Below are 20953 nucleotides of genomic sequence, written 5' to 3'. Positions count from 1 at the left end.
GATACAAGGGAAAAGGAGAGGTTCCTGACACAGAGGACATTGGCCATTTATAATACATATTTACACAGCATTCTATTGTCATCATGCTTCCGGACAGCTGGGACTTGCTCCTCATGGGGTCAGACCACTAGTAGATCTTTGGATCCCTCACCCCATGTTCTCAAGATTGGGTATTTACTGCAAGTGACATCGCAGCACGTCATCACAGAAACATTCTCTTCTGTGTTTCTCAGTCGATCTTTGACACCATAACCTTACCTCCTCTCCCCAGCTTTCAAATAAAGGGCTAGTCCCTTAATCCACTACCCATTCTACAACGTAACACATTTGTCCTCATTGCCCCTAAATGCCAATTATCACCACCCAAGTAAAGATGTCAGCAACACATTAGTGTCCCCTTTCCGATATGATTCTAACCTTCACGAGTAACAAAACACCATGTCAGTGCACATTCTATTTTATTAAGTGAATTGCACACAATCAGCCTACTCTTTCTTAATAACTTCTCCCACGTGCCTATATGAGCCTGTTCTTTACCCATTCTCGTGCTTCTATGTTCTGTCTGAGAGCCAGGATCATGGAAGTTTAGCTGCTCATGCTCAGTGAAAGTCTTCTGGGACTGAGCTAGGCCTCGTGTCACGCCAGCTGCCAGGGAATTCCTGCTGACTGCATGTCTTCAGCTTGCTCCTGGGAGCCTGGCCTTGCCTCCTACATGCCACTGCTGTAAAGCTTTGAGGAGGAAGGGTGGAGACCCATTGCACACTGTGGTGCTGGAAAATATCAGTATCAGGCAGATGATCTTCAGCTGATCGCCAGCACACTGGACCCTGGATCAATGGCCCCCTTGATCAGCCAGATGGCATCATGGTCTGGGTACTGTATTCCATGCTGCATTCCATTCTGTTCCCTATAGCCTTCACAATAGCAATCTGTGCTTCCATGGCGATGGAGGCATTAACTGGGCCTTGGCCACTTTTTAGGTGGGGATCTACTGCAGATGACGATTCTAATCTTCATCATCTCCTCCTTCAATGCCCAATGTTGCTGTGGTGGGTATGCAGGAAAGGAGGTAAGAGTGAGTTAGTATTACCCCCCTCAGGATTAAGCAGATGGATAAATGGAATGGAAGGTTCTGTCTGTGTGCTTTTTCACTGGGATGTCAGGATAACACAGCCAGTGTTCAGCTAACATGGTTCCAACAAGATGCCACTGACCTTGCCATCTCCAATGACAAGAGCCAAGTGAGTTCCAGCTAGTTCCATGGTCTTTGAAGGGGGTGAGGAGTCTAAAGATGGACAGGTCACAATGGCAGACATTGTGTGACAATTTGTCCTTCAAAATGAGTGAATGAGGATAAGGCCAGCAGGAAAGGAGCATGTGCCAAGTGATATTGGAGAGGTGAAGTAAGAGATGTGCTATGAGGCTGTTAAAAATGGAGGAAAGGGTTTTAAGGTTGTGCTTATAAGTAGTTGCTGTGAGGGAAACTGGGTAGGTGTTTAGAGCTGCCTTTAACCAGAGTACAGTGTGGGAGTGTTACTTTAAGAGGGTGAAGAGTGTGCTGGTTCTCAGGGTGAGCATGGAAGAAAATGAGAGCGTGCCCAGTGTGTTGCCTTGCCTGCGCCGTTGAGATCTTTAAACTATTTGCAACACGATTCCGCAGTCCTGGGAAATGAGGGAGTTGGCAATCAGTGCCAGTGTCCCTTACCACTGAGCAGTAGGAATTACATTTTTGGGTGGCTTGGTGGCATCCACACCCAGCAGTCTGTGCCACCTGCCTTTAATTTCCTCAAAGGGGGCTTGGAAGTCAGAATCAGTGAAGTTCAGGATGCTCTACTGCCCTTTGAGTCCAAGTGGTGTCTGTGTATTCATCATTTTATGCAAGTATAAGAGGAAGATTGCTGAGATATTCAGTTAACTTACTTGAAAGTGAAGAAGCCAAGCACTGTTGCTATCTGACTTGTTTGCCCTCTAAATCTGCTGAAGAACAAGGCAAGCTGAACTGCATTGTTAAAGGCCACACAGAAGTTTCCGGATGGTATTTACACAGGTTTTATGCCAGTGACTGCACCAATGGGAATATAAATGAGCAGACCCAGGAAACTTAAATGTAACTTCCTCTACTGGACACTGCCAGATGTGAAAAAAAATTAAATCATAATTAATTTTGAGGAAATTTTAGGCCATTTCAGTGCCCATTTTTAGTGGAACAAACAAAGGTCACAGAAAGTTTATTTAATTCTTTTGGAAGGTCCAGCACACAGTAGGAGGTATGATTTCCTTTGACCATAGCTCAGTATAAAAAGAATGCAGCATAGAACAAAGGAATTGAAATTCCACAGCAGTTTCCTCAATAACCTATAGTGCCTTGAATGCAGGTAAAGAGCCCAAGGTGCTTCACAAGTGTAATTAGGCAAAATTTGGCACTGAGCCAAAGAAGGACATTCAGAAGTATGATTAAAAGCTTAGTGAAAGAGGATCCTATAGGAGGATAGAGAAGTGGAGAGACAGAGAGGTTTGTGGGGGCCAGGATTGCCAGAGCTTAAAGCCTAGATAGCCGAAGGTACAGCCACCAATGGTGGGGTGAAGGGAGTGAGGGATACAGAGTTTCTGATGGCTGCTGAGCCACAAGGAGTTACAGGGATAGGGAGGGAAGAGGCCATGGACAGATTTGAACACAAGGATGAGAATTGTCATGTTGAGGTGTTGGTTGACCGCGAGCCAACGTGGGTCAGCAAGCACATGAGTGATGGGTGAGTGGGGCCTGGTGTGAGTTCGGTTACAGGCAGCAGATGTTTGCATGAGCTCAAGTTTATGGAGAGTGGAATATGAGAGGTTAGCCGAAGAGCATTGCAATAGTCAAGTGTGGCAGTAACAATAGGGTTCTTCTGCTTTTTGTTGATAGGACCACAAAAATCTTAATACTTTAGAAAGCCTAGAGGAGTATAGAAAGTGCAGGGGTTAAGTAAAAAAGGAAATTGGAAAAGCAAAGAGAGGACATGAAAAATTATTGGCAGGTAAAATCAAAGAAAACCCAAAGATGTTTTATCATTAAGAGCAAGAGGATCACTAAGGAAAGGCTAGGGCCTATCAGAGAAGTACAAGGGAACTTGTGCGTGGATACAGAAGATGTGGGCAGGGTTCTTAATGAGTTTTTTGTCTCTGTCTTCACAAAGGAGAGGGATTATAGAAGCATAGAAAATAGGAGGAGTAGGCTATTTGGCCCTTTGGGCTTGCTCCGCCATTCAAAAAAGATCATGACTGATCATCTAATTCAGTACCCTGTTCCCGCTTTCTCCCCATATTCCTTGATCCCTTTGGCATTAAGAAATATATCTATCTTCTTCTTGAATATATTTAATGACTTGGCCTCCACAGTAGAGAATTCCACAGGTTTACCACGCTCTGAGTGAAGAAATTTCTCTTCATCTCAGTTCTAAATGGCATACCCTGTATCCTGAGACTGTGATCCCTGATTCTGGACTCACCAGCCATCGGGAACATCCTCCCTGCATCTAGCCTGCCTAGCCCTGTTAGAATTTGATAGGTTTCTTGAGATCCCCTCTCATTCTTCTAAACTCTAGTGAATATAGGCCTAGTCGACCCAATCTCTCCTCATACATCAATCCTGCCATCCCAGGAATCAGCCTAGTAAATCTTCTTTGCACTCCCTCCAAGGCAAGAACATCCTTCCTCAGATAAGGAGACCAAAACTGCACACAATACTCCAGATGTGGTCTCACCAAGGCCCTGTATAACTGCAGTAAGATATCCTTGCTCCTATAATCAAATCCTTTTGCAATGAAGGCCAACATACCATTCGCCTTCCTAATTGCTTGCTGCACCTGAATGCTTGCTTTCAGTGACTGGTGTACAAGGACACCCAGGTCTCGTTGCCCCTCCCCCTTTCCCAATCTATCACCATTCAGATAATAATCTTCCTTTCTGTTTTTACAACCAAAGTGGATAACCTCACACATTATACTGCATCTGCCATGCATTTGCCCACTCACCCAACTTGTCCAAATTACATTGGAGCCTCTTTGCATTCTCCTCACAGCTCATATACCCCCTAGTTTTGTGTTGTCTGCAAACCTGGAAATGTTACATTTAGTTCCCTCACCCAAGTCATTAATACATATTGTGAAAAGCTGGAGCCCAAGCACTGATCCCTGCAGTACCCCACGAGTCACTGCCTGCCACCCAGAAAAAGACCCGTTTATTCCTACTCTCTGTTTCCTGTCTGTCAACCAATTCTCAATCCATGCCAGTATATTATCCCCAATCCCACATGCTTTAATTTTGCATACTAGCCTCTTATGTGGGACCTTATCAAAAACCTTCTGAAAATACAAATACACCACATCCACTGGTTCTCTCTTATCTATTCTACTAGTTACATCCTCAAAAAACTCCAGTAGATTTGTTAAGCATAACTTCCCTTTCGTAAACCCATGCTTACTTTGCCCAATCTCATTTATGCTTTCTAGGTGTTCTGCTGTCACATCCTTTATAATAAGACTCTAGCATTTTCCCCACTACTGATGTAAGGCTAACTGGTCTGTAGTTCGCTGTTTTTTCTCTCCCTCCTTTTTTAAATAGTGGGGTTACATTTGCCACCCTCCAATCTGTAGGTATAGAGTTTTGGAAGATGACTACCAATGCATCCACTATTTCCAGGGCCACTTCCTTTAGTACTCTGGGATGTAGATTATCAGGCCTGGGCATTTGTCAGCCTTTAACCCCATTAATTTCCCTAGTACATTTTTTTTACCAATACCGATTTCCTTCAGTTCCTCCCTCTCATGAGACCTTTGGTTCCCTAACATTTCTGCGAGGTTATCGGTGTCCTCCTTTGTGAAGACAAAACCAAAGTATGTGTTTAATTGTTCTGCCATTTCTTTGTTCCCCATTATAATTTCCCCCATTTCTGACTGTAAGGGACCTACATTTGTCTTCACTAATCTTTTTCTCTTCACATAGTTATAGAAGCTTTTACAGTCAGTTTTTATGTTCCCTGCAAGTTTACTCAAATACTTTATTTTGCCCCACTTAATCAACCTCTTTGTCCTCCTTTAGAACATAGAACATAGAACAGTATAGCACAGTACAGGCCCTTCAGCCCACGATGTTGTGCCGAACCTTTAACCTACTCTAAGATCAAACTAACTACCTACCCTTCATTCTACTATCATCCATGTACCTATCCAAGAGTCGCTTAAATGTCCCTAATGTATCTGCTTCTAACACCACCGCTGGCAGCGCATTCCACGCACCCACCACTCTCTGTGTAAAGAACCTACCTCTGACATCTCCCCGAAACCTTCTTCCAATCACCTTAAAATTATGCCCCCTGGTGATAGCCCTTTCCGCCCTGGGAAAAAGTCTCTGGCTATCCACTCTATCTATGCCTCTCATCATCTTGTACCCCTCTATCAAGTCACCTCTCATTCTTCTTCGCTCCAATGAGAAAAGCCCTAGCTCCCTCAATCTTTCTTCGTAAGACATGCCCTCCAGTCCAGGCAGCCTCCTGGTAAATCTCCTCGGCACCCTCTCTAAAGCTTCCACCATCCTTCCTATAATGAGGCGACCAGAACTGAACACAATATTCCAAGTGTGGTCGAACCAGGGCCTTATAGAGCTGCAGCATAACCTCGCGGCTCTTAAACTCAATCCCCCTGTTAATGAAAGCCAACACACCATACGCCTTCTTAACAACCCTATCAACTTGGGTGGCAACTTTGAGCGATCTATGGACATGGACCCCAAGATCCCTCTGTTCCTCCACACTACCAAGAATCCTGTCTTTAAGCCTGTATTCTGCATTCAAATTCGACCTTCCAAAATGCTGAATTCTAAACACTCCCAATCCTCAGACTTGCTGCTTTTTCTGGCAATTTTATCTGCCTCCTCCTTGGATCTAATACTATCCCTAATTTCTTTTGTAAGCCACTTTCTGGTTTTATTTTTGCGCCAGACAGGAATGAATAATTGTTGCAATTAATGCGCACGTTCTTTAAATATTATCCACCGTCAACCCTTTTAGTAAAGTTCCGCAATCTACCATAGCCAACTCGTGCCTCAGACCTTCCTAGTTTCCTTTATTTAGATTCAGACATTGTTATTAAACATTGTAGATATTGTCGCTAAGTGGAGTGTGAAATATTAGATATGATAAGCATAATGAGAGAGTAAGTACTAGAGAGTCTGACATCCTTGAAAGTGGATAAATCACCAGGGCCAGATGGACTGCATTCCAGGTTGTTAAAGGAAGCCAGGGAGGAAATAGTGGATGCGCTGAGCATCATCTTCAAAACCTCACTAGATGCAGGATAGGTACCAGATGATTGGAGGTCTGCGAACATTGTACCATTGTTTAAAAAGGTGCGAGGGATAGGCCAAATAATTATAGGCTGGTCAGTCTGACCTTGCTGGTGGGTAAATTATTAGAATCAATTCTGAGGGACAGGATAAACTGCCACTTAGAAAGGCAAGGATTAATGAGGGATAGTCAACATGGATTTGTTAGGGGAAGGTCATGTCTTACGAACGTAATTGAATTTTTTGAGGAAGGAACAAGGAGGATTGATGAGGGTAGTGCAGTGGATATGGTCTACATGGATTTTAGTAAGGCAGTTGACAAGGTCCCGCATAACAGGCTAGTCAGTAAAATGAAAGCCCATCGGATACAGGGGAATGTGACAAGTTGGATCCAGAATTGGCTTAGGGACAGGAAACAAAAGGTAGTAGTCGACGGATGTTTTTGTGAATGGAAAGCTGTTTCCCGTGGTGTTCCACAGGGCTCAGTGTTGGGCCCCTTGCTATTTGTGGTACATATTAATGATTTGGACTTAAATGTGGGAGGCATGATTGGAAATTTGCTGATGACCCAAAAATTGGCCGTGTAGTTGATAGTGAAGAGGATAACCATAGACTCCAGAAAGATATCAATGGTTTGGTTGAGTGGGCGGAAAAGTGGCAGATGGAGTTCAACCCGGAGAAGTGTAAGGTAATGCATTTGGGGAGGGCAAATAAAGCAAGGGAATATACAATAAATGGGAGGATATTGAGAGCGGTAGAAGAAGTGAGAGACCTTGGAGTGCATGTTCACAGGTCTCTGAAGGTGGCAGGACAGGTAGACAGAGTGGTGAAGAAGACATATGGAATGCTTTCCTTTATTGGCCGATGTATAGAATACAAAAGCAGGGATGTAATGCTGGAACTGTATAAAACGCTGGTTAGGCCACAGCTGGAGTATTGCGTACAGTTCTGGTCACCATATTACAGAAACGACATAATTGCTTTGGAGAGAATACAGAGGAGATTTACAAGAATGGTGCCAGGGCTTGTAAGTTGCAGCTATGAGGAAAGATTGGATAGGCTATGGTTGTTTTCTTTAGAACAGAGGAGACTGAGGGGTGACTTAATTGGGGTAGACAAAATCATGAGGGGCCTAGATAGAGTAGACAGGAAGGACTTGCTTCCCCTAGCGGAGAGGTCAATTACCAGGGGGCACAGATTTCAGGTGATTGGTAGAAGGATTAGAGGGGACATGAAGAAAAACCTTTTCACCCAGAGGGTGGTGGGTGTCTGGAATTCACTGCCTGAAATGGTGGTGGAGACAGAAACCCTCAATTCTTTTAAAAGGTACCTGGACATGCACCTGAAGTGCTGTAACCTGCAAGGCTATGGATCAGGTGCTGGAAGGTGGAATTAGATTGGGCAGCTCGTTTTCTTTTGGCCGGCCATGATGGGCTGAATGGCCTCTTTCTATGCTGTAATTTTTCTATGGTTCTAGGACATACTTGCAACAATTTTCTACTTTGTTAGATAGCTACCAGTTTCATAGCTACATTAGAGTAAATTGATTAGAGAGTAGCTAGTTCCAGTGCACAAATCTTCAACACTACATCTGGGATGCTCTCATAACTCATGGCTTTTGCAGTGTCCAGTGCTCTCAGCCCCTCTTCCTGTCACATTGAGTGAACCAAATAGGTTAGACATGGCATCTATGCTGGTGGTGACCTTGAGAGGGCTGCTGAGTGCAATGGTCTTACAAACACTTCAGCTTTGTCTCTTGTACACATATGCTGAGATCGCTAGAATGAAGAATGAAGGGTAGAGCTGTCCAGGAAGCCTCCTCCTTCCATGTGTTAAAATTACTAGGGACTGAATTTCTGCAGGGGTACCTCGTTCATTCACCATTGCCAATAAAAACAGCATTTACATCATGTCTACAGGTCTTCTACAGATTGTCTGCCGAAGTTACAGCTGATTAGCTGAAGGACAACGTGGAAATTCATCTCCCTAAGTGTAAACATTGCATAAAGTAAACTCAACAATTGGGCTCCTTGCGTTGTCCGCTTTAGAAATAGTGTTGCATTAACAAACAATGGATCTGCCACTGAAACAGCTCAAGAGGAAGGAAGTCCCAGAAACGATGTAATCAGCATGTACTACTTTTGGTAAATGGCACAACCCTAGCAGGCAGTTTTAGAAAATGGGTGTATGAGTATAATATAAAGTGCATATTGCAAAAAAAACAAACACAAAGAGCTCTCACTGAGAACATGCAATATAAAGTCTAGAGTTTCATGTTCAACAGAGCACATACTAGGACATTAGCCTGGATTCTCCAATGAATACTGTCTAATTTTCAGGGGGTATTGGGGGTACTGGTCTCTTGAGCATCTCTGATTTTAATTGCTCCACATTGGTTGCCATGCCTTCAGCTGCCTGGGCCGCTAGCTCTGGAATTCCCTCCCGAAACCTCTGCCTCGCTACCCCTCTTTATTCTTTTAAGACGTTCCTTCAAACCTACCTCTTTGACCAAGCTTTTATCATCTGCCCTAATTTCTCTTTATGTGGTTGGGTGTCAAATTTTGTTTTATGATGCTTCTGTGAAGAGCCTTGGGATGTTTTATTACCGGAAAGGTGCTATATAAATGCAAGTTGCTGTTTTTGTTGTTGAGAGGAAATAGGTCAAGGATCTGTAATGCAGGATCCTTACTTTAATATGCACACAGTTTTCCAGTGTCACATCCAGCAACTGGCAGAAGCGGCCACCTTGAAATAAGCTGGGAGATTTAAATGAAATTGTAATGACATGGTCCTATTTTCTATCATTACCACATCAATAGAACTCAATAATAATTACACCCATATAAAACACATAGCCAGCAATGCAAGGCACCATAGAAAGAACAGTACTTGCAGAGGCTGTGTCTCCCAAAAGGAAGCCAGCGACGGGTTATGTCACATACTGTAACCCAACATAACATGACATTGGCAGTGGCTACAAAGGTTTAGAAAATGCTGGAATTTTCCCCATCTTCACCCTTTATAAGGGAGACAAAAATTGGTTTTAAATTTCTTATCTCTTCGGGGATCAGGCCCCGCTCTCGACCTGCACCTCCCAGATAAGCCCCAGATTCACCATTTGGCGGGCCTGAATCTGAACTTTCATTTGGCATACCTTACAATAGTTACTACATTTAAAAAGTACTTCATTGGCTGTAAAGCATTATGGGGCAACCTTAAGAATACAAAAGGTGCTATATAAATGAAAGTCTCTCTTTATACCAAGCCATCAATGCCTCACCAGACTGAGAACAATAAGTCATATATCCAAATTTTCTGATGATATAAAGTTATGCGGCATTGTAGACAGTCTAGATGATAGCATAAAATTGCAAAGAGATATTGATAGACCAGGTGAGTGGGCTAAACTGTGGCAGATGGATTTCAATGTGGGCAAGAGTGTGGTTATCCATTTTGGACCAAAAAAGGGTACTTTCTAAATGGGAAGAGGTTAAGTACAGTGGATGTCCAAAGAGACTTGGGGTTCAGGTGCACAAATCTTTAAAATGCCACGAGCAAGTGCAGAAAATAATCAAAAAGGCTAATAGAATGCTAGCCTTTATATCTAGAGGACTGGAATATAAAGACACAGAGGTTATGCTGCAGCTGTACAAAACCCTGGTTAGATCCCACTTGGAGTACTGTGAGCAGTTCTGGGCACCACACCTTAGGAAGGACATACTGGCCTTGGAGGGAGTGCAACGTAGATTTACAAAATTGATACCTGCACTACAGGGGTTAAGTTATGAGGAGAAATTATACAAATTAGGCCTGTTTTTGCTCGAATTTAGAAGGTTAAGGGGTGATCTGATTGAAGTCTTTAAGATATTAACAGGAAAAGATAGGCTAAATAAAGATAAACTATTTCCACTGGTTGGAGATTCTAAAACTAGGGGGCATAGTCTCAAAATTAGGACCAGACAGTTCAGGAGAGATGTTAGGAAGCACTTCTTCACACAAAGGGTGGTAGAGGTTTGGAACTCTCTCCCACAAACTAGAAGCTAGAACAGTTGTTAATTTTAAATCTGAGATATATTGATTTTTGTTAAGAAAAGATATTAAGAGATATGGGCCAAAGGCAGGTATATGGAGTTAGGCCGCGGATCAGCCATGATCTCATTGAATGGCGGGTCAGGCTCGAGGGGCTGAATGGCCTATTACTGTTCCTATCTTCCTATGTTCCTAGGACACAAGAACTCTTCACCTGGCAGTCCTGCCCTTAGCTATGTCCCCCTCCTATGATGTTATCCTTGTTTGGGGCAGGTCTCCATCAAAGTTACAGTGGGAATGCCCAGAGTCTTGGCCCCACTTGGGATTTTCCATGGGGATTCTACCTGTCTCCCAATGTAACTCTGGCAGGGAAAGCAGTAGAACCCTCAGGAAAACATCAGAAAACATCTGTTTATGCCAAATCCTGAATGTTCTACCAGACTCCCATTGGAGTTATGATGGGAGACTAGTAGAACCCCTGTGGAATTTCAGGATCCATGTTTTCACTCATTTTCTCACTGGACAAATAAGTGTTTCCTCCTCTTTCAAAGTAAAACTAACTGTAAGCATCAAAATATGAAGAGAAAATTATGGAAATACGTGGCAGACCATCAGAACATCTCAATCTGAAACCATAGCTTAACTTTCCTTGTTTCAGATGCTGCCAGGTATTTCTAGGCATTTCTGATCTTGATTTCAGATTCTGGTATTTGTGCTTTTTTTCCTCCCTCTTTATCTTAACTTAGAAAATTACTTAATACAGGTTCAAATGAGGTTATGGGAATGTGTCTATCCTACAATTGGCCCAGCCTGTGCAAATCATTGCAAGGTTTGGATGCATGCCCTTCTCACACTACAACATAGCACGTCAGTAGCAGCTTTTGTGAGCTACTGTATATCTTATGGCCATTTTTATATCCATTAGAATGGTTACCTGAAATTCTCTGTAGCATTACCCAAGTATTAAACACGACATTGCTAATGCCTTTTGAATGCCTTTTTTTGACGAGGATATGTTTTTGGACTTGTACTAGAATGATATGCCTGACATTGTTTACAAGAACCTGATTGCAATCAGTGGACACTTCACTACTCTACCATAAACCTTTGAAAACAGATTCTATTCTCCAAGGGCACTGTTCACATTTAATAAAAATAAAAATATACTTTAAAGAAACTCAGTGGGATTGCATTCATTAACTTCCTGCTATGTGGGGAACACAGAGCTTGTTAATATGGAGTTCTAATTAAAACCTTCTTAGTGGGATTAAGTTATACAGAAGCTTCTTCCAACAACATTCTCTAAAATGACCTCCATTATTCATGAGTCAATACATCAGCAAAGCTCTGTTGAAGTGAGTTGCATTTTTAAACTGCTTTGGTCACTATTCTACTAGAACATAAGTAGCAGCTGTGCGTCACAATTCAGATTCCTTACACAGCTCTTACTATAATATGTCAATCATACTTACTGTGAGGAATTATTTGTTTCAAAAATCTGTAGGTAAAAGAATCCTCATGGAACAATTACATTGCCCCCACTTTTACATTTTTCTTTCTCTATCTCAGCTATAGATATTACACACAAAAATAGGCCATTTGGTGCATCATGTCTATGCTTGTACTAGAATGATATGCCTGACATTGTTTACAAGAACCTGATTGCAATCAGTGGACACTTCACTACTCTACCAGAAACCTTTGAAAACAGATTCCATTCTCCAACGGCACTGTTCACATTTAATAAAATTAAAAATATACTTTAAAGAAACTCAGTGGGATTGCATTCATTAACTTCCTGCTATGTGGGGAACACATCTCATTCCACTTCCCTGAAGTCTTGACTTGTTTTCTCTTCCTATGTTTATTTTATTCCCTCAATTCCTTCGATAACCGAATGCATGAAAAAAAATTCTCTATGTTCCCCATTATGTTTTTATTCCCAATCCTAATGTATGCTTCACATACTACTATTTAATTATAGGAAAACTAGAACTGAGGCTAAGACATGGTCACGTCTTCTGTGCACTACGGCCTGAAATTATATTTAAAATAGAGTTATATCTAGATGCGCAGAAGCTAACTTATGATCCAACAGAAACATTTTCTAAACTAAACAGAAACATAGTACATTTATCCTGTGCATAGGCTGACTAAGCTGTCTGCATAAAGTCAAATTAACAAGCCAAGCATGGATGAGCTGAGAATGTAATGTGGGATGAAGGAATGTGAAACCTTGAAGGTGGTCTGCCACATATTTCTGAAAAACTGTTTTGGGCACTGGATTTTTTTTTAAGTGCTCGGTATCTCATAGTTTTTACAATATTTTTTCCCACCATTAGACTCGGCAATATTAAACATTTTTCCTTGAAACAAAACATATTAGGAGAGAAATTTGTTTGCGGAACGCTGTTGCTATGCAGACCTACGTCAATTCACTGGGGCAAGCAGTGCCACGGTCCACTACCTGCGCAGCCCGTGCTGAGCTCTTCAATGATATCAATGGAAGCTAGAAGCAGTGCTACATGAATGAATTTCTTCTGTGTTGGCTCTGAATTTCATGGGGTTGTTCTCCTGAGCTCCTGCTAAACTTCAGTGTAAGATCAGCAGAACCCAAGAGAGAAAGCATAAATGGCCATTTTCAGCTTGTTGATACCATTTTGCTAGGGCCAAAGTTATGCCAGGAGATCAGGAGAATAGCCATGGCAATTCGGGGTAATTATTTAATCCTTTTTCGGCCCAGTCTAGATTTCCCATTCAGTGTAATTGTCACCTTTCTTGAAGGAAATGAAAAGGTTAATAATGAGGGCAAGTTCTCTTAGTGACAGTTCGTAAAGCAGTCTGTAATTGAGACATACAGATGAATGGAAAGGCTGAGGTAGCGGATATCAGCCAAGGCATTTTTATAGGCGGCTACAGTTAATGCCCTTCGGTTTGGGAGAGAGAGTGTGTGTGAATGTATGTGTGCCTATGTGTGTGTGTGTGTTTGTGCACAATGGCTGATGAGAGAATTGGGCTCAGATATGATGCCTTCATAGATGAACAGTGTGCCAACACTCAAATTCTATGCTCACACATGATGACTACTTTGATGAGGTAATAAAGGGTGGCTGCTGTCTATGGCACCATATGATTGCATGAGTCAACTCCTTCACAAAAGGAAGGGAGAAATTGGGAAGCAGAAAATAATTACAATAATTCAGAACTTGGCCACTACATTTATATATTTTTAAATCAGGTGGTTTGCCACCCCTTTTAGATAAAAATGAACTCTGAGTAAAATATCAGAGGACATCAAAGGAAGCAGTAGGGGAAATCTGAAAAATGTGCTTACCGGTGAGAGTTAAAGTTAGATGGGATATGTCTAACCAGATTTTGAAAATCTATTTGAATAGGATGCTCAAAGAAGAATTGGGTACAATGTGTTTTAATATTTGTGATTTCAAAGGCTATCATTTCAAACTTAGCAATCAAACAGCACAATATAGTCACAAGAATCAGTGGCTACTGAGAAGCTGATCTTATGATGTAGGGGAGTGACACAAATTAAGAGGCTACATGGAAACCTAGAGTGGTGATAGGTAGTTAATATTCAACTTACATTTTCCTTCCTCTTGCCGTGGTGAAAAGCATATCCTGCTGGTGTTTTCCATTCCTGTATCATTGACAAACCTGGAGCATTTAAGGAACTCTGGCCATCCAGCCTCCACCTGTTGCAATAATGGTTCACAGCCTTCCTTCGCAGCCTCACAGAATGACATGCATGGTAGAATTACTGCTCTAAATAAATAAGATAACATGTGTTGACATGAATAGAAATATGAATTACGAGGACTTTCCTTTTAATTAAAATTTAGAAAGCATAATATTTCCAGCCTTTTCATAGTAGATTTTAAAACTTGAAAACACCAAAATACTTCAAAACGTATGTACACCAGTCAAAAAAATTTACCTTGACTCCTCAAGGTACAGTTTCACATGTAATGGTAGCTGGTAGAAGGAAATGTAGATTATGTAAATCACCCTGCAATGCCATCAGTGCGGTGGGGGTTGGGGGTGTGTGGTGTGAAGGATGTGTAGTGTTTGATTAATTTGGGTTTAATTGTATTATTCTGTCCACTTATCTGTTTTTAGTGTGCTTGATTGCTTGAGCCTATGAGTAGAGCTTACTAGTTTGAAACTGAAACCAAAAGAGACATAGCTAGAATGTTTTACAGCTAAACAGAGACTGTTCCGAAGAAGACATGTGCTGAGATCTTGCAAGAGCTGAGATAGATTAAAGTGCTGTAAATAAACCAGTTGGTGATTTAATGCAAGTGTGATATCTGTTTTGCTTTGAGATAAATCAGATATACACAATATATCCAGCAATCCGGCGTAAACATAACAGGATGCAGCAAGAAAGCATGCAGAGGTGGAGTGTTAGGTCATAAGGATGCCCTGAATAGATGGCTGGAGGAGAGGTGAATAATACCTGGAGTAGTGGTACAGTTTAAAATCTGCTGCTGTCTAAAGGGACAATGCAGCACTGAAGAAAGCAAGCGACCTAGGCGAGAAGGTGGGCAGCAAGAATCAAAAGAGTCAGGGAAGCCATGCAACTGACTCTTTGGGAACAGAGGTTTAAGAGGGCCCATGGCATCTGCATGTTTGTTTGGGCCATCTACAATATTGGGAGCACAGACACAATAGCAAGAGACAATGACAGGGCACCATCAAAAACTACAAAGGAATTGTCAGTGTAGTTCCATACCATTTCACATCTCTTCATTTTCCTTTCCTCTCAATGACTTAAAGCAAAATGCAATAGAGGAGGAGGAAGAAGAAGGCCTTCTTTGTCCAACAAGCTATATCTTCACCCACGCTGAAATTCACTCTTTGGGTTAGATTTTGTTCCTAGCCAGACGTCAGGTTCCGTGGCATGGTGGGGGGGGGGGGGGCAGAAAATCGGAGGAGCAGAGGCCGCCATGGAACCCAACGCAGGGATTGGCGGTGCCAATCTTCCCAGCAGCAGGGAAGCTGTGTGGCGGCCCCTCCGCCGCTCTGCGACAGGACCCAATTTAGCATATTTAAATAACACATTTGCATGAATTAAAATATAAACAACAACGAGTTTAGCTTCAGTTCCCGATCCTCAGCGCAACGAGCGGCACTCACGTGCCTTCACTTTCCCATCCAGGGAAAGCTAGCGCAATCAAGGTGGGGAAGGGGTGCACTCTACACTTTATGTATAGGGAAGGGGTGAAGGGGGCAACTCTGCACTGTGTATAGGGAAGGGGGAAAGGGGGCAAATCTGCACTGTGTATAAGGAAGGGGTGAAGGGGGCAACTCTGCACTGTGTATAGAAAAGGGGGGAAGGGGGCACATCTGCACTGTGTATAGGGAAGAAGGGGAAGGGGGCAACTCTGCACTGTGTATAAGGGAAAGGGGAAGGGGGCAACTCTGCACTGTGTATAGGGAAGGGGTGAAGGGGACAACTCTGCACTGTATATAGGGAAGGGGTGAAGGGGGCAAATCTGCACTGTGTATGGAAAGGGGGAAAGGGGCAAATCTGCACTATGTATAAGGAAGGGGTGAAGGGGGCAACTCTGCACTGTGTATAGAAAAGGGGGGAAGGGGGCACATCTGCACTTTGTGTATAGGGAAGAAGGGGAAGGGGGCAACTCTGCACTGTGTATAGGGAAGGGGTGAAGGGGGCAAATCTGCACTGTGTATAAGGAAGGGGTGAAGGGGGCAACTCTGCACTGTGTATAGAAAAGGGGGGAAGGGGGCACATCTGCACTTTGTGTATAGGGAAGAAGGGGAAGGGGCAATTCTGCACTGAGTATAGGAAAAGGGGAATGGGGAAAGGGGGCAACTCTGTACTGTGTATAGGGAAAGGGGAAGGGGGGAAACTGCACTGTGTATAGGGAAGGGGTGAAGGGGGCAAATCTGCACTATGTATAGGGAAGGGGCGAAGGGGGCAAATCTGCACTGTGCATAGGGAAGGGGCGAAGGGGGCAAATCTGCACTGTGTACAGGGAACGGGGTCAACTCTGCATTTTGTTGAACTGTCTGCAGGGCTGGCAGCCTTTTAAATATGGCACCACCACCTGCTTCCGCATTGGTGACACCGTGAATGGCATCATCAATGCCATTCCCACCACGTAATTGGGGGGGCGGACGCCGTGAATATGTAAAGTAGCCACCCGCTGCAGAATTGCGGCAGCGCAGGTCCCATGGGGGACAGCCGCCATTTTCCATGCCTGCTGTCACTCTCGGTGGCGGGACTACAAAATCCAGTCCTTTATCTCTTGGTCACCAGCCCAAACAAATCCACCCAGAGAGACATAGGTACTTTTAAACAAGGTTTTGCACTGGGTAAGAGACAATCAAAGGTGAATGTGGGATCTGACAGTGGGGAAAGGAGGCTCTGCAGAATTTAGTTGCTGGCTCCAAATCCTGCAGACTCTGGCCGTGCACAAAAAAAGGATACTGGATGAGCATCATCGTCACCTGAGACAGTTGACAAGGGTCACAGCAAAGCCCAATGCCATCCTTAGTGCCAATATTGGAGAAGGATTTAACACGATGCAGTGCTACCTGGAGCAGTTGCTGGGATACATTCTGTCCTTCCTCTGAGCAAAGCTTTTCCTATAATTATCCAAGCAACTCAAATCTCCCACAGGACCAGGCAAAGCATTTCAAGTGTGGTTCCGGTGAAAACAAATCAGTGTACACATTTCTTTTTTGTGGATAATGTAAACCTAACAATTCTAGCAAGGTAATGTCAAGGTTTGTTCATAATGTTTAATGAAGCCATTCTTCTCAGTAAAATAGCAAATCAAATTAAGAGAAGAATGAGACATCCCAGAATAGTCTTTTTTAGGTGGGAGAAGAAGGCAAAGGGAGAAAATGGCTTTATGATATGGATGAGGATGATGATAATGTTGAAATAAACAATAATGTTTCCATCATATTCAACCAATGACTGTTTATCAAAGTTGGATGACAGAAGAAATATTAGTTATGTAATGTTCTATAGTTACTGATAAACCTGTTCAAAAAAGACATTGCTATTACCATGAAATAGCATAGAAACCTTTTATTAACACGAACAGAATGATAAACTTCACACCAACAAAGGTTGAGTTGCAAAATAATCATGCTGCTAGCACGTGACATTTTTATCTTCCTTCCTCAAAGTATCCCCTTTAAATTGCAACTGATGGAGTCAACAAGTTTATTTTTTTCCTCATACCAAAAGGAATACAAGAAATACTCTTGCAGAGATGGTGTATATGGGGAAGGGAATAGACAATTATATAAGGAAATTATTTTTGATTTACATCACAATCCCTGTCACTGGCTTGCACCTAAAGGATATTTATCAAAACTTATGCACTTTTAGTTATATATGGGATATTACTAAACAGGTTTCATTCTCTCTATAAACATTTAGGTTTTGGAATGTTATTTTCTAAACAGAACTGTGACTTGTTGATAAAGATTGTCTTTAGAATTCCTTTGTGACCCATTATGGATACTATATCGAACTCATGACGTCAGAAAGAATATGCTTGGGATTAGTATGCATTCTTAAACAAACTGACTAGTACAATCTTAGAGAAGCTTGTTCTTGTTGCACATTGTTTGACCAAGGTGCCACTTAACTTGGCATTAATTAACCTATTTTCTGCATTCCTCATGTTCAGGTCATTGAATGACTAAATCAATAGGGGTACATGGCTGGAATGCAAAGTAAAAACATCCAAGTATCCTTCATTTATAGTCTATACCTCAACATTATGGCTTTTGAAATACTGTAATCCTATACCATATAAACTAGACAACTCTTCAAAAAATAATTAAAAACGCACATACTAAAGTCACAAATATGGGGCACAACAATTAGCCACGGATCAAAAAATTGTGAAATAATTTGGGAAATGTACAATGGTCCTAATTCCTGTAATTCCACTTCAACTATGTTGATATAATTCTTGTGAGGCAAAAGACACTACTGTGTATGCAGCTTTATCCAAAAGATTAAAATAAAAGAGATCCAAACTCAGAAGTTTTTGTCAAAGAGATGTGCTCCAGTTAGCAGTACTGGTTATACACTATAATGGCTTGGCACCTGTGATCGGATGCAAGATTTATACACTCACACAAAATCAACAACAGCTGCTGGAAAAAAATAACCCTGCTGTATGATAGTGGCCACAAAAATCAATCCTGGGCTTTGGTCTATTTTAAGTCTGTGCGTAACACAGACACATTTTGAAACCCAACACCTATAAGGGCAGCTAATAAAAATGGCTAAATTTTTAATAAACAGGGAAAAAGGATCATCTGGCACAAAACTTTAGATGGAAATTTTTTTCAACACTTCAGGAATGGGTTTTACTTCAATTTAGACCAAAAGGATAAAGGTTTTCTTGCCGAAACACATAAAGGAAAAACATATTTCAACTTATTTCACTGTGGCTTTGAGTCCATAGCAGTTTCAAATTTGGGACTGCTTGGCATGGCTCAGCATCTTCACACTCAAAGGCCAGAGAATTTTTCAAGCAATAGAAATGTCACACTGGAACATGATATGGCACTTAGTCTGAGATGGAATTACATCATACAAACAAGTACATCTACCAAAAATCTTTGAGTAGAAACACCTGTATAATATAACACCTCCACCACTTTTGGAATTCTTTTGTGCATTATACTTCATGATTTATTGTACATTCATGTCTGATCAACATTATCACTTGAGAGCAAAGGTTGCAAAATGCTTAGCTTTACTAATAGTTATTTATAAACACATGAAACAAAATACAACCCTATCACACATGCTGTTCTGCGAAAGGTTTGCCATATATTTTTTTAAAGAATGCTGCTTTTAAAATGAAAATTCCAGCCAGTCACAAAGAAGTTACAGGTTGATATTGATTTTAATCTGACTGCACCTGATATAACTATTCCCATTATAAAGAAAGACTTGCATTTATATAACACCTTTCAAGTCCTCAGGATGTCCCAAAGTACTTTACCGCTAATTAAGTACTTTTGAAGTGTTATAATACAGGAAATGTGGCAGCCAATTTGTGCATAGCAAGGTCTCACAAACAGCAATGTAATAATGACCAGAGAATCTATTTTAAGGTGTTTATTGATGGATAAATATAGGCCGGGACATCAGGGAGAACTCCCTTGCTCTTGAAAATAGTGCCATGGTATCGTTTACATTTGCTTGATAGGGCAGTCCCAAAATTAGGCAATCCTGTCTCACTTGCGCCCAGCATAATGTATGCCCTACTATATTAAGGTTTAATCCCAATGGTAGTGGAGCCCAGTATAACATAAAAAACTAGTCCTGTAAAAGAAAACTGCAAATGTAATATTTTACTCGGAAATAGTTTGGTATTAAAGCTATCTATTAAAGATATATGATTGGTACATCCAGCCCTCTTATACTTGGCAAGATGCTGCAGGAAAATTGCCCCCCTCCTGCTGCTGATGTGAATGCCCAGTAGTGTCAAAACTCACACAGGCATCCACTCATGTTATGCTGATGACCCAGACCCCAGGATTTGGGACAGGATTAGGAGCAGTTCAGTGAAGTAGGTAGAAGTTATTCCTTGCTCAGGTGGGCTAGAAAAAACATTTCTAGCCCCTTGCATGTGTGGTGAGGAAAATTAATAACCCAAATAGTGGTCTTGCCTGCCTTAAAAAGGTGATTTCTTAATTTCTTGCTACTGTACAAATATGATAGATAATTGTGTAACTATAGTTGGGTATGCTTAAAAAGTAATTTCCTAAATATGCATTTACATTAGTGCTAAGCATCCTTTTGCTATGAGTAATACCCGACTTAGCATCTGGGTTGTTTTTCCAGAAATGTTTCCATGTAAGCACCTTTGACAGGATTTTCCATTTCACCTGCCATTTCAATATTTCATGGTTTTTGGCAGCATGTCAAGGCAGCCCAAAGGTCCATTTGTCAGGATAATTTCACCTATTTACATTGTTCATTCCATGTACAGCCATTACAAAATGGACCTAATTTAGGTTAAATGTTTCTTTAAAATCTTTAATCGTGATTGCATCTAGTTACAATGGCTACTCATTTTATTTTTTAAAATTGGACTTGACAAGGATTAGATCAAGAATTTTCTCTGAAGAAAATAAAAAGCATGTACAAAAGTCTACTGCCCCACAGCAAATTTACCTTTCCAGAAAATAACATGAAAATAGTTTTAAAAAAGGGACTTGTCCCACAGGGATCACTCAGCCACCTTTGTAAGGAGTGTTTAATTCCAGAACTCCCCGCTGGCTGTAATGATCATGAGTGAAATAAATTGAGCAGTCCTTACCAAATTACTAATGGGTATATATCAGCAGCACAAATACACCCATAACTCAGCATAAAACCGTCAGATAGTAATTTTCTAGGTGTCATTTATAATTTTGATGGGCTAATAATATGCAGAAGCAGCAGCGCTGCTCACATCAATCTGCTAGCTGTCTGTTGTCTGCAATGAATATACCAATTTAACTCATTAAGTGGGAAGGGAGACAGAAGTAACTAAAGTGAACTACACTGCTTCAAGTTTGAAGTAGTCTGCATACA

The 20953-nt window shown here is 41.6% G+C and overlaps 1 protein-coding gene across 6 annotated transcripts in view; it reads right to left on the bottom strand.

Annotated features, from left to right (window-relative positions):
- Nucleotides 1-20953, bottom strand: part of corin (corin, serine peptidase) — a 261008-nt gene that overhangs the window by 137596 nt on the left and 102459 nt on the right. For all 6 annotated transcript variants that reach the window (XM_068035959.1, XM_068036006.1, XM_068035969.1 and 3 more), the window contains exon 5: nt 13949-14127. In XM_068035959.1, the coding sequence (XP_067892060.1) occupies nt 13949-14127 (179 nt within the window). The remainder of the gene's footprint in view (nt 1-13948; nt 14128-20953) is intronic.

The sequence above is a fragment of the Heterodontus francisci genome, chromosome 1 (assembly GCF_036365525.1).
Source record: "Heterodontus francisci isolate sHetFra1 chromosome 1, sHetFra1.hap1, whole genome shotgun sequence".
In the NCBI taxonomy this organism is placed as follows: Eukaryota; Metazoa; Chordata; class Chondrichthyes; order Heterodontiformes; family Heterodontidae; genus Heterodontus; species Heterodontus francisci.
This window is presented reverse-complemented; position numbering and strand designations above follow the sequence as displayed.